This window comes from Alternaria postmessia (genome assembly GCF_024291825.1).
Source record: "Alternaria postmessia strain BMP 2775 chromosome Unknown scaffold_19, whole genome shotgun sequence".
NCBI lineage: Eukaryota > Fungi > Ascomycota > Dothideomycetes > Pleosporales > Pleosporaceae > Alternaria > Alternaria postmessia.
This window is the reverse complement of record NW_026260092.1, coordinates 317,993-330,096: the sequence shown is the minus strand read 5'-3', so window position 1 is coordinate 330,096 and position 12,104 is coordinate 317,993. Positions and strand designations below refer to the sequence as shown.

General features: G+C 50.3%; 3 protein-coding genes across 3 annotated transcripts; 1 reads left to right on the top strand and 2 right to left on the bottom strand.

Moving 5' to 3' along the window:
• Positions 1–5,213: 5,213 nt before the first annotated feature.
• On the top strand, positions 5,214–6,173 carry J4E82_004209 (uncharacterized protein; the record flags this gene model as incomplete). The annotated part of the gene is made up of 1 exon (XM_051730488.1): positions 5,214–6,173. The coding sequence occupies one exon, from the start codon at positions 5,214–5,216 to the stop codon at positions 6,171–6,173; it is 960 nt and encodes a 319-aa protein (XP_051589827.1).
• A 281-nt stretch (positions 6,174–6,454) lies between these two features.
• On the bottom strand, positions 6,455–8,017 carry J4E82_004208 (uncharacterized protein; the record flags this gene model as incomplete). The annotated part of the gene is made up of 4 exons (XM_051730487.1): positions 6,455–7,024; positions 7,079–7,620; positions 7,682–7,900; positions 7,987–8,017. The coding sequence occupies 4 exons, from the start codon at positions 8,015–8,017 to the stop codon at positions 6,455–6,457; spliced, it is 1,362 nt and encodes a 453-aa protein (XP_051589826.1).
• Positions 8,018–9,294: 1,277 nt separating this feature from the next.
• On the bottom strand, positions 9,295–11,265 carry J4E82_004207 (uncharacterized protein; the record flags this gene model as incomplete). The annotated part of the gene is made up of 4 exons (XM_051730486.1): positions 9,295–9,474; positions 9,525–10,044; positions 10,098–10,200; positions 10,251–11,265. 4 exons carry the CDS (start codon positions 11,263–11,265, stop codon positions 9,295–9,297), a joined length of 1,818 nt encoding a protein of 605 aa, XP_051589825.1.
• Between the last annotated feature and the right edge of the window lie 839 nt (positions 11,266–12,104).

Here is a 12,104-nt window from a genome sequence, read left to right as displayed (position 1 = left end):
ATGTGTTCGATCGATGGCACAGGAATGCTGTGATATCGTACCCAAGGGTTTCGAGTGGTGGGTCAATCGGAGGCGCAGAGGTCGGGCAGAAGCTTTCAGAAGCCGACGAAGCCTGTGATGTCGTGCTCAAGGGTTTCGGGCGACGAAATCGATCGACAGCGCAGAGAGTCTTGTGATATCGTACCCAAGGGTTTTTTTTCTACAGAGTTAGGAATGGTAGAGAGATGATGGGAGGTATGAGCTCACTTTTTGATTTTTAGAAGGATGCTCCCCGGGCAGGGGCACGTCCGCACCGGCACACCTCGCCCACAAGCCGAAAGGAGGCTAAGGATCGAAGAAGGGGTCCCGCTCCCCACTGTGTGGCTGGGGCAGCCAACCTTCGAAAGGGGCAGCCTCTGTTGTCCAAGTTAGCGAAGAAACGCAGGCGACAATGGGCTGCTCCAGGAATGATACTTACTGCGGCTGACCCAATCGAAGGCTTTGCCCCAGAAGCTCCAGCCTGTCAAGGCAACTCCACCCAAGAGCAGAGCATCCAGGGCCTTTTGCAAGGCCCATTTTTTCACCTCACGAAGGAGAAATGGGTTCAAGAAGAAATAGTGCAAGCAGACCGTGTTGTTCCCCGTACCCGGGGCTGCGCCGTAACAAATGTCCTAATTATATTAGACATAGCTACCACTAGTCAGCATCGACCACAGTTTTTCACGGCTTTCATGCGTTCAGGGGCACGAATTTGAGATAAGGAGCAAGAAAAAACTCCTCCAAGAAGCCATGATAGAAGAAATGGTGCAGAAGGAGTGGTATGTCATGAACTCGAGCGGCTTTGATTGACGGGAAACGTGGTAGAGGTATAGTGCAGCTTCGTTTGCAGAACTTTAGACGAAAGAAAACATGAGAGTGATAGAGGCAGTGCGATATGACATCGTCTGGAGCTGGAGTATGACAAAATGAACCGTACTGACCGAATGCTGCTGTAAAGATGTTCGTGAAGGGAAAGAAACATAGTATTCCGGGGGTGAACGAGTATATACCTACCTCTGGCGGCCGTACCTGCTCTTCACATTGGTCCACCATAACAGTTGCAGTAAACAAGGAAACTGGAAAGAGCAATACTCAACTACCCACCCACATCGCGACTGACATCTGATCTCTCAGACGAAGAGGTCGCGTTCAAGGAGAAAGGGACTGGAGCTCCTGTCGTAGAGGAGGGTATTGATTCTGGAGATGTGATAGGCGGTAATCTAGCTTAAAGGCCGAATCAAAGTATTTCTTCTACTTCACACAGATCTCCTATTGGGTGACGAAATTTGCGGGCTTTGTATTCGCCCTCAGGCTCCTTCCCGCCCGGTGGTTCTTCGCCTACGGAATCTGGAAGTAGGTGCTCTTAGCTGTTGGTAAACAAACATCGCGTACTTGCACTTGCAAGAAATGAAGCTAAACTGGAAGCACAATCTGTGAGATTGCGTAGAAAGCACGAAGGAAATCGTCGAACTGCAAAAGGCGGCAGAATCTTGCTTCTTTCAAGCCGCTTCGGGAAGCTTCATTCTCACGATGGTGGTAGTTGAGTTCATGGCTCCAAAGAGTAGCCAGTAGCGCAAAGGGCCCAAGCGTGAGTCTGCAATTCATTCAGAATCATTACTTGCAATCGTCGCGGTTGTGGGTCTTTTGAGGATGCGTGTCGAGCGGAGAACTACACAGGCGATCATGAAGCCCAGGTGCGTCACAATTTGACTGACAAGGAGGAGGATGCAAGTATGCCATAGCCAGCAATAGGGGACGGAAACCGTAAGGGGTTATACTGTTGGCGCTGGGTGCGCTGACTTAGGATACATAAGCAGTAAAGTTTTAATTTTATTAGTTCTTAATACATTAATAGCAAGATAAAGCTAGCCTTTAATATTATACGTAGCTAGCGTTATTGTCTCTTTTAATAAGTAACGCGCTAAGTTAATCTTTTTTACCTCTTTATATTATATGAAGTCTAGCTATACTTCTCTAAGCTTAGTCTATAGCTGCTTACCCTACACTTAAACTCCTTATTTCCTAATCTTTGTTAAGATAGATTATGTCCTTCGCAAAAGACAAGTACCTATGTTAGACGTCTTGCGCATCTCTCTATTCGCTTTCTAGTTTTGTTTCAGTTTAGTGAAGCAAAGACGAACGGCGAGTCACAGCTTGTTCATTAGTCATGAATACCACCAAAGTTCCCTGCGGTACGAGCCCAGACCACCCCACACAGATATATATTAGGGGCCTCTGCAAGCGCCCTTCCCATTTCTTCTTCCTGTTATCACACTACTGGCATCGAAACCCATCTTCCATCTCAATCACACGACCAAAAACTACTAATATCCATCATCTTCACGACCGTGCCGACTATAACAACGTCACCACTTCGAGCACTTCGAAATCCAGGTGAACATAAAGCATACCATTATTGCTTGTGATGTCCCTTGGGACCCTGACTTCGGTTCAACCCTCTCTACGTGGTGACCGACTTCTTCTGCGCCGATCCGCTAAAGCAACACCTCTTCTACCGTGAGAGCGCAATAGGTTGAAAGCAACATGTCTTCGTCTATCTTTTGCAAGGCACGTAGCTCGCTTGCCAGAAGAGTAGCACCTGTCACCCTGTTGGAAGCATCGAAGTTTAGTCAAGCAATTGAACAGCCGCTTCGTTCTGCGCTACCCCTAACACGGTATTTACACACTCAAATACCGGCGAACGAACCTTCCAATTGCACTCGTCGTCCGCAACGAAGACCAGAAGCAATGACTCGGTTGCGACGGTTACCAGGCTACGGAACGAAAGCGCACAACGGGCGATATGAACTCGACAACTCCCGTATACGACCAGTCGCTAGATGGAGGCATTGTCGAGAGCAGAGAGCCGATACGACCAACACCAGCCACTGCAAGGAGAGATTTCATCCAGTATGGGCCGGACTTCTAGGAGCCATTCTCATCGTGGAGAGTCTGAATCCAAATTCTCGTCCCATGTACACATCAACGGAAAGATTGTTCGACTGGCTCGGGTTGAATAGGTCGAATGAGCATGAAGCACAAGAAGACCATACAAAGTCAAATTCGTTCCACCATTGTTTGTCCGGGCTCCCTCACTGCGCCTACTGCGATGAGCATATAATACCGGTCGACAATGGGGCGAGAAGTATTCGCGATGGACGCGAATCAGATGAATCGGTGGCTAAGGATGCTAGCGAAGGACATGAAGCGGCCACTCCAATCGACAAGGCAGGCTCGGGGCTCCCTAGTTTATCTACCATTCGTCTTAGATGGGTTTATTGGCCAACTTCAGAAGACTAGAAAACGAGCTGTTTGTGTCAAATGATCGATAAATTCACGTAAAAATCCATGAATTAAGAAGCCATAAGTGTTAAATTGTAGGTTGGTGCCGCAGAAAACTGATGGGACAGCCTGGACTAAATACCGTACAAAATCTTATACAAAGGGGTCCGAGATGACCCATATGGCGTTTTATCTATTTGACACACCCCCTCTAGAGTTGAACTAAGCGTAGCGAGTGAGACTCCAGAATAGGAAATGTTGATACGCCGTGAAAGAGTGACTGTTTAATACTCTCTAGAAAATAACATCTTTGCGGGCGCTTTTAGACACCGTTGCACATTGTTTAACACGGTCCAATAATGCGCATATTTGACAAACTTCGCGACAGTCGCGCCATCGTTCTGTGTACTAACACTAGCTGCTATGCTGTTGCCTGATCTTAGTTATCTCTATATGACACCAATTCTGTATATGTCCTGAGCTCTTCGCAAAAGGATGATCCAGGTCAAGACCTTCTTTCTATCTTTCAATGTACTCCTCTATTAGCCCTGTCGTCTTCACCTTTTCTTTCCACGTGAACGAAAGGGTCCAGATATAGGATCTATCATAGTTGATCCGTTCCATGATACACAGCCACAAATCAAGAACAGCGTGGACATCATCCATCCAAGTGGGCCGATTTGATTGGGGGGTGGACCAGAAATGGTCCCTACTAAGTTCAAATATATCCATCGATAGAATGCTAAACGCGTTTAACAATTTTCTTTGCCGTGAACAAGTAACAGTGTAATAGAAAGATGCGTTAGAGCAATGTTGATCGTGATTATTAGAGAGTGTTATGCCGAGAGAAACTCTTAGAACACATTTATAAGTAAACAGAAAGAATTTATAGGATAATATAGCTAAAGTCCTTTAAGAAAACACCCTGAGAATTAATATACAGCTGTCTGAAGTCCGTCTAAGTCCTAGCCTAAATGATTAATACTATTAAAACTATTTTATATAAATTAGATGAAGATGCTTAAGAGAAGGGTAGAGAGTTCTCTTGAGCTTAATATAAAAAGGTGACAGGACATGCTTTAGTTACAAATCGACCCGCACGTCTTCAGGAGAATAAAATATGCACTGGAATGCTAATAGCATTACTATCACAACATCAGCAAAGAGACAGCGATGACACATCGCCTCCAGGCGTTCTTTGGAGAGTGCCCCGGAACAGGGAACCCCGTTTAGGTCGCGCACACTTGACATTTTCTGGTACCATGTTAGGAAGGTCCTAGAATCGGGATCGCGAGCAAGTCTGAGTGAGGTCATGAGCAGCTTGAGCCAATTAGATTGAGTTTGAGCGGCCATGATCGTGCTTGAAATGACGGCGAGCAAGCATAAGCAGAGCGCGAGTTGAGGTGGTGCAAGTATGAGCCCGGTTGAGCCGGGGTTAATTTTACTGAGTCAATGTGGCTGTATCAATAAGCCGAGTTGGGAAGCGGGCGCGGTCTATTTGTCCTTAATAATTGTGGTAATAATTCAAGAGGAGTACTAAGGACACCAAGAATTAGTTAAGTGGGAAGGCAGTTATTTTGTAGCTACGGGAAGGAGGCGTACTCATCTATTACTAGCAAATTATTTCACTTCTCTGACATGAGTGAGAAGCAAGAATGTGAGGGAGGGGGCCTCGTTTTCGGGGCCCCAAGCCTGAGCAGTATGATCACAGGGAATGTGCGTCTAATATAGACTATAGTAATAAGTGGTTTCAAAAATTAAAGGAAGGGTTCATACATGATTTATAGAATAAGCTAAGAAATAAAAATTACAGGTCGCGTAAGCGGTTGAATAAAGTCGATGTTGTCGCAAGTGCGGTATGAGTTTGTATCGACAAGACATCTTCCGCTGAGCTGAGCGAAGCAATCAACAGCATGTTTCGATGGTATAAAGACGCAACACTTTGCTATGCCTATCTCGACGATGTCAGCGTGTACGACGCCAGATCAGACGACTGGTTTAGTAACGATGAGCTAGCCAAGTCGCGATGGTTCACTCGCGGTTGGACACTACAAGAATTGATAGCACCAAAGAACATCGTGTTTTATGGCAAAGATTGGATATCTGTCGGCCAGAAGGCCTTATGTTGCGCGAAACAGGAACGCATAACTGGTATTAGCGCAAATGTGCTTGCGGGTACAGACGCCGTAGAGGATCAGAGTATCGCAAAGCGTATGAGCTGGATGTCCGGACGCACGACGACACGAACAGAAGACATGGCATATTCTCTCATGGGTATCTTTGACATCAACATGCCGCTGTTGTATGGTGAAGGAAATAAGGCTTTCGTTCGGCTACAGGAAGAGATCATGAAAGACTCCGCAGATCACAGCCTCTTCGCATGGAACGAGGAAGACCCCGTGGACGACGTCCTTACCCTTGAATGGCCCAGTTCGGTATTTGCAGCTCATCCTGGGCAGTTCAGAGATTCAAGGGAAATAGTCAATCGCAGATTTGACGACAAGGATAGGCTAGACGAGGAATTCTCAAGTACAAACCGTGGCGTTAAGATCAAGCTCCGCATCCGAGAGCCCACCAATGATTCTTCACATGCATTAGCACTCGGGTATGACCGTTTCCTGGCTGTGCTCGACTGCTGCTTTGAAGATCCGAAGTTTGAGAATTGCTGGCCTGGTATCACACTCAGACGGCTCACAGGGTCCAAGTCACAGTATGTGCGCCTCCCCTGTTATCCCATTGTTCCTGTTATCTTTGGCCAGGTCAGCGACGCCCAGAAGTTATTAGGAGTCGTGTCTGTTGGCGAGACTGACAGCGGAGAGTGGATCTATCTCCGTAAGAAAATTCCAGACTGGGCTTTTCAAGACCTTCTTTAATCAAAACGCAAAGCTGGAAAAGCTACATCAAGGACATAGCATTCAGCTCGGACGTGATAGCCAGCAGGTTTCGAATGACATCGTCAAAAGATATGTCGATAATGCAATTGCAGACAAAACGTAGCTAGTCAACTCCAAAAATGCCTACACAACACCCCCATGGTATCTCTCGCTTTAAGACGTCCTAAAACAACAAAGATCTAATGTACAAAAACCCAGACACTGTAACTAACCAAACGCCATGCTAATCGTAACATCATGAGGCCTAAGCATCGCTACACTTACATTCGACTAACCTGCACCGGTACTCCCGGATGCATGTTGAGCAAGTACTGTGGACCCGGCATCGTCCCGCCACCATAGTGCGTGCGACTTTGGTTCCTCTGATGCTGCTGCGGTTGTGTTTGGCCATCCGCACCAAACTCCCCACTTCCACTTTGACTTGCACCATACCCATATGGCAAATTCCCATATCCAGGCACCTCCTCCATCTTACCCAGCATAACCATCTCATCGCTCTCTTCTCCCGAGCCGCGATTTTGTCGTTTTGCAGCGCGTGAGTACGCAGATCCACGTTTCCGAATGCACGACTGCAGTATGAAGATGAACACGCAAACGGCGATGGATACAGCGGTGTAGACGAGGATTATCGGGCGGGTCTGGTCAGAGAGATGGAGACCCAGGCCGCCAGTTAGGACGAGCAGGAGAAAAGAGGTCGAAACGAGTGGTGTGTGGACAGCCTTTTGGAGGCGGGGGAGGTAGGGCTTCAGAGATGGGAGGGCACTGGTTAAGAGGAGAGGGAGGAGACATGTGAATGCGAGGATTTGGTGAGGTGTGTTGAAAGCTTTTGACTTTGGGTTGCGTTAGTATGGAGATGCTAATCTTGATGGTCACAGAGAACTTACGCGGTTGTACTCTGCACTGGTGATCCCACCCAATGTGTAGCTCACGATCAGGAAGATCATGATGATGACGCTGAGTATAACGTGTACCTTGATGTTCTTGAACAAGCACACGATGAGCATGTTGAGCGGCCAGAGTATAAAAAGCGCGAGACATCCGATTACAGCGTGTGCAAGATTCGCTCTATCATGGTCTCTTGTCATCTCACCCACCATGCTCACACCATTTAGCGCATTGCTCTTAACTGGCACACCGCCCGCACCTGTTGCCGCCGTCATGTCCATGGTGAAGTGACCAAAGCGGATATGTCGTTTGAGGTTCGCAGAGGGCGAGTTGGATTGCAGGTTTTGTGCTTGACCAAAGGCGAAAATCATCGGGTGGGTTGTCGCTTCAGTGTCGATGAAGGAACGACAGTTACCACACCGCGCTCTCAAGATGAGCATATCGTCGTCGATCCGGGTTCCTGGGAGGACAGTAAGAGATATCGAGGAGTTAAATGTTGGCTCGGAAGTCTTGGAGCCGATGCGCGGTGAAATTGTTACGTCTGGTGCCTGTTAATATCCATCTTGCGACTTGACTTGACGTCAGTATGGAGTAGTGCGTACTATCACTCTTCGCATTGGGGTACATGATGAACATCAGACTTCCTTCCATCTTCTCACCGAGTCCAACGCCAACCCACGAATATGCCGGACTAGCATAGTAGATAAAGATGTCGTCCGAGTCATCTGCGATGTTGATTGAGAATTGAGTTTCCGTTCGATCCAGGTAGAAGGTTGATGCGGTTGTGGCGTTTGTTGTTGTGTTTTGACATGATATGAGCGCTGGGAAGACTGAGAGATAAGTTAGCAACACGCGTTGACAGACCCGCAATTGTATTGCAGCTGAGGCTACTTGAACAACGACTTACAGGCTAGCAACGCAATCACTGCGCCAAACATTTGCTTCACATCCATCATCGCAAACACAAGATCAGTACCTGGCAATCCTCAAAAGCGCGCAAAGATCGACAGGACACTTCAGTTCCAAAGTAAACCAAAGAAAAACAAAGAGGGAAGGTAACAACAGCTCCAGCTCCAGTTTCAAAGTATCACAGCATAAACAACTAGCCCCAACGCCTCCCTTCGGGACCTTATACTCTGCGTACAAACGTCACTCAACCACGCCATACCGCATGCTACCCCATCGCTCACATGAAACAGCCAAAAAAGCGACCCCATCACCGCATCCAACCACTCGCCTTGCGGCAAAGTCAACTTAAAATGTCTTATCTTGAAAAGTACCTATGGGCACTGAGCCAGTCAGCGGGGCGAGACCAAGTGAGATTGAGCATGTGGAGTGGGCGCTTAGGGAGATGGCGCGCTCGCGACAGGGGTTTCATCGTGTTTGCGTGTCGTGTAACAGTCGTGGAAGCGCCCGTAAAGACAGGGGGGACGTGCCAAGCGGGGTAATCGGCGTCGTTAGTATTTTTAGTACACAGGCGCTTTCGTGCTGTATATAGGACACAATGAGAGACAGATGGATACTTGGAGATACATTGCATAATGTTGAATTCGGATGTCGCAGAGAAGCGATTACAATGGTGGTGGGTTGAAAGGGCAAGGGTTTCAATGAACTTGTGGTCTGACCTCGTGTACGTCCTTGCTTTTGCTGCATGCACACTGCCATCACTAAAAGCAGTTTTCTTCAACCCCACAGCACACCAGAATAGAGTTTATCGATAGTTTGCAAGTATCAGATCACACGGTGAACGCCAATGAACTCATAAATTTGATTGGGAACAGCAGAGAAAAGAGAATTATGTACCTCCCCAACACCTGCCACTTTGATCAATTCCCACATCCGAACAAGCATCAAAGAAAAACCGCAAAAACCACCTCTTCCTCACTCGCTCCGGGTATGCTAGTCATAATCGTCATATTCGTTAGTGCTACAGGCCGTATCCTCGTTGCAAGTCGTAGAGATCTTGTGAGTCGGTTCGTGTCATGTTGAGACTTTCTCCGACAAGCGCGCTGGAAGCCCGTGAGCGTTGGTCGGGGATGCAAAGACGCATCAGAACATGCTGGTCGAACCGAAAAATCTGCCCAACGAGATGTAATGATGCGGGTTGTCGCAGGCTCGATGATGATGCAAGACTTCTCTGAAGGGCTCTCGAGTCCAACCCGCAGGTCCGGCATCAAATGAAAACTGTACGAAGATTCTTGTTCACATCCAGAATCTAACGGTATCGGCTGCGACGGCTGTCGAACGATACCTCGTGTTCGTAGAAGCGGTCGTCGTAGGCTGACGCTGGGCGAGAATCGTGAATTGATTTGCGCTCAATCTCAATCTCCCGGATGCGACTCTTGCGCTTGCGACGGATCTCATCAGAAATCTCGACGAGATGCAACACATCCTCCTGGGTGGGGGTCAGCACACTGCATATCGCGAGTATGGTCATAAACTTACGTATCGCAGGTATTCCATGACGTAGAAGAAGTCGTCGGTCTCCTCGCACGAATAGCCCATTGAGTCGATGGCTTCACGGATCACCAGGTCCTTTGTGATCTCGGTCCACATGTCCTTCTTCTTTTGTTTCACCGATCCCTGGTTGTAAATGTCAGTGGTATGTTCGTCGTCACCGCTGATGAACTTTGATCTGCGAACGCCATTGTAGCGCTGCCAGGTGATCTCTTGGGCAGCACCACCGATGCCATCCATGCGCACGCGACTGGTGCCGGGCGGCACGTCGATGATGGACCAGTCTTTGGTTACTCCATTCCAAGCTTCACCCGGGTAGGCGCGCTCAAGTGCTTTGCGATTGTAGAAATCGGCTTCCAAATCAAAGTCCGAATCGGGCATAGGGGCTGTGTGCACACGCCTTGGGGGACTAAACGACCGCTCGCGGTGACGTACCTGGTCGCGGTTGAAGTTGATATCAATATCGAGCTCCTCGAAGTTGCTCCTGCCACGTCCACGGCTGTGGCTCCTGGGGATTTGTCAGATTGCGTTGTGTAGATGGCATCTAAAGTGGGTACTCACTCTCGTCGGTTGATCTCGATCTCGAGGGTCTCGTTGATTGGAGGGGGAGGAGACGGTGGCGCAGGTGGGGGAGGGGGTGTTGGCGAACGCGCCCTGACGACACCTGTACGACTGTCAGTATTGGATGTAGATGCTTTTAGCCAGACCACTCACCATGGTCAATGTGTCTGTGATGTGTGATGATCTCCTGGATGATGGGAGGGCGGATCTCTGGCTCAGGGGCTGGCGGTGGTGGTGGGGGAGGCGGGGATGGGGAGGGAGAGGGAGTGGGTGCTCGCTCCTCCTTGCGTCTGATGATGATTTCGTCTCTTATGACTTCTCGGTTGTTCGCAGGTGGAGACTCGGCGCGTGGGCGACGGATGACAAACTCCTCGCGCTCCCTAGCGACCAGGTCGCCGCGGTTGCGTGCTGGGGGAGGAAGACTCCTCTCGCGACCTCTAATAGTCAAGGAGCTCCTCTCTCTGCTTGTGTCCCTGCCATCGCGGCTGAACTCTCGGCGGTTGGCGCGAATCTCAAAGTTGCCGTCACGCTCCTGGAAGCGGATGGAGCCTCGCTCAGCAGAGACGTCCCTGCCGTGGCGGCTGACTTCGCTGCGAGAAGCGTGGAAGTCGATGTCGTTTCCACCGCGGCCCCGGAAGCGCACGTCGTCGTCATCCACCTGACGCGGGGCAGGTCGGCTGACGGACCTGACTGGGGGACCATCACCACGGCGGAAGACAATGTCGTCGCGCTCGGGCGGGCCTCGAGACTGCTCGCGGCGCTTGATTGTAATGTCTGTCTCGTCGATTTCGTCCCGGCCGCGGCGTGTTGGAGCCTCGCTATGGCGGATGCTGATGTCGTCACGCTCCATGCCCCGCATAGCAGACGGCGGAGGCGGGGGACGGCTTCGAGTTGAGCGCACATCATCGTCGAAACCACCACGGCTGCTGCGGGGTCCTGCTCGGGAGAAGTTGTCCTCGTCACGGCCTCTCAGCACCATGGGCCCGGCAGTCGGGCGGTTGTAGTCCTCGCGGAAGAAGTCGGGGGCGCTGCGACGGGGGTCAGGGCCTGCGCCACGCCGCAGCTCGAGGTCGAGCTCCTCATAGTTGCGCTCGCTGCGGTTTCCATTGCGGTAGAAATCGCGCTCACGCTCCTCGTACAGCTCAGCGGTTGGGTAGCGTCGCGACATTTGTGCGGCTAAGCGACAAGTGAGCGACGACGGGGGGGAATGGTAGTGGGGTGATGGGCCGCTCTCAGGAGACAGCAGATGGGGTGGAAGAAAGGGCACGGGCAAAGTACACGAAGAGGAAAGAAGAAGGGTTATCAAGGTAGCGAAGAATGAACTTGTGCCGTGGCCTGACGTTATCGAGAAGGCTGGCCCAGTTGACTCCCCGGCGAGAGTAGTGGGGTTGGTAGCAGGACCAAGGTCGGGCGCTGTCTCGCTCTTTTGCAATGACGTAACCTTCACGCTGCACTAAACCACCCACCCTGATCACCAGGATCCTTCCTGCCCAATGGCCGCCAAAGCCCCTGCACCTCTGGCCCAGTTCGCAGAAGCAATCGCCTGCAACCCTACTGCCGGTGAGTTTGACGACTCGATTTGGCTCCAGAGTGGACGTGGCTGGCCAGGCTGCTGGACATCTGTCGTTCTGTCATGTGTCACTGGGCACGCTCAGAACCATCCCCACGAGGCTCTCTGGGGCTGCTTGTGCCAGTCTTACCAGAGTACAGCCCCAGACGCAGACGCGCCGATTAATCCTGGATCTTCGCGACCCCAGGCTGAAACTTACCCAAATTCAAGGTCGGAGTCAGGTACAGTTCAGGCGGCCACATGGAGTCGCTACCTGATCGAACGACAGCCGCGGGAGCGCTATTACTACGGAACTTGGACCCAGCTGGGGCAGCCTGATCGGCGCACTCGACACTCTGTCGTTGGTGAATCTCATCAGATCTTCATGCCCAACACCGTGTGCGACGGCGCGAGACGACCCGCTCGTACCACATTGCAAATCTTCTTGTCTCGGCATC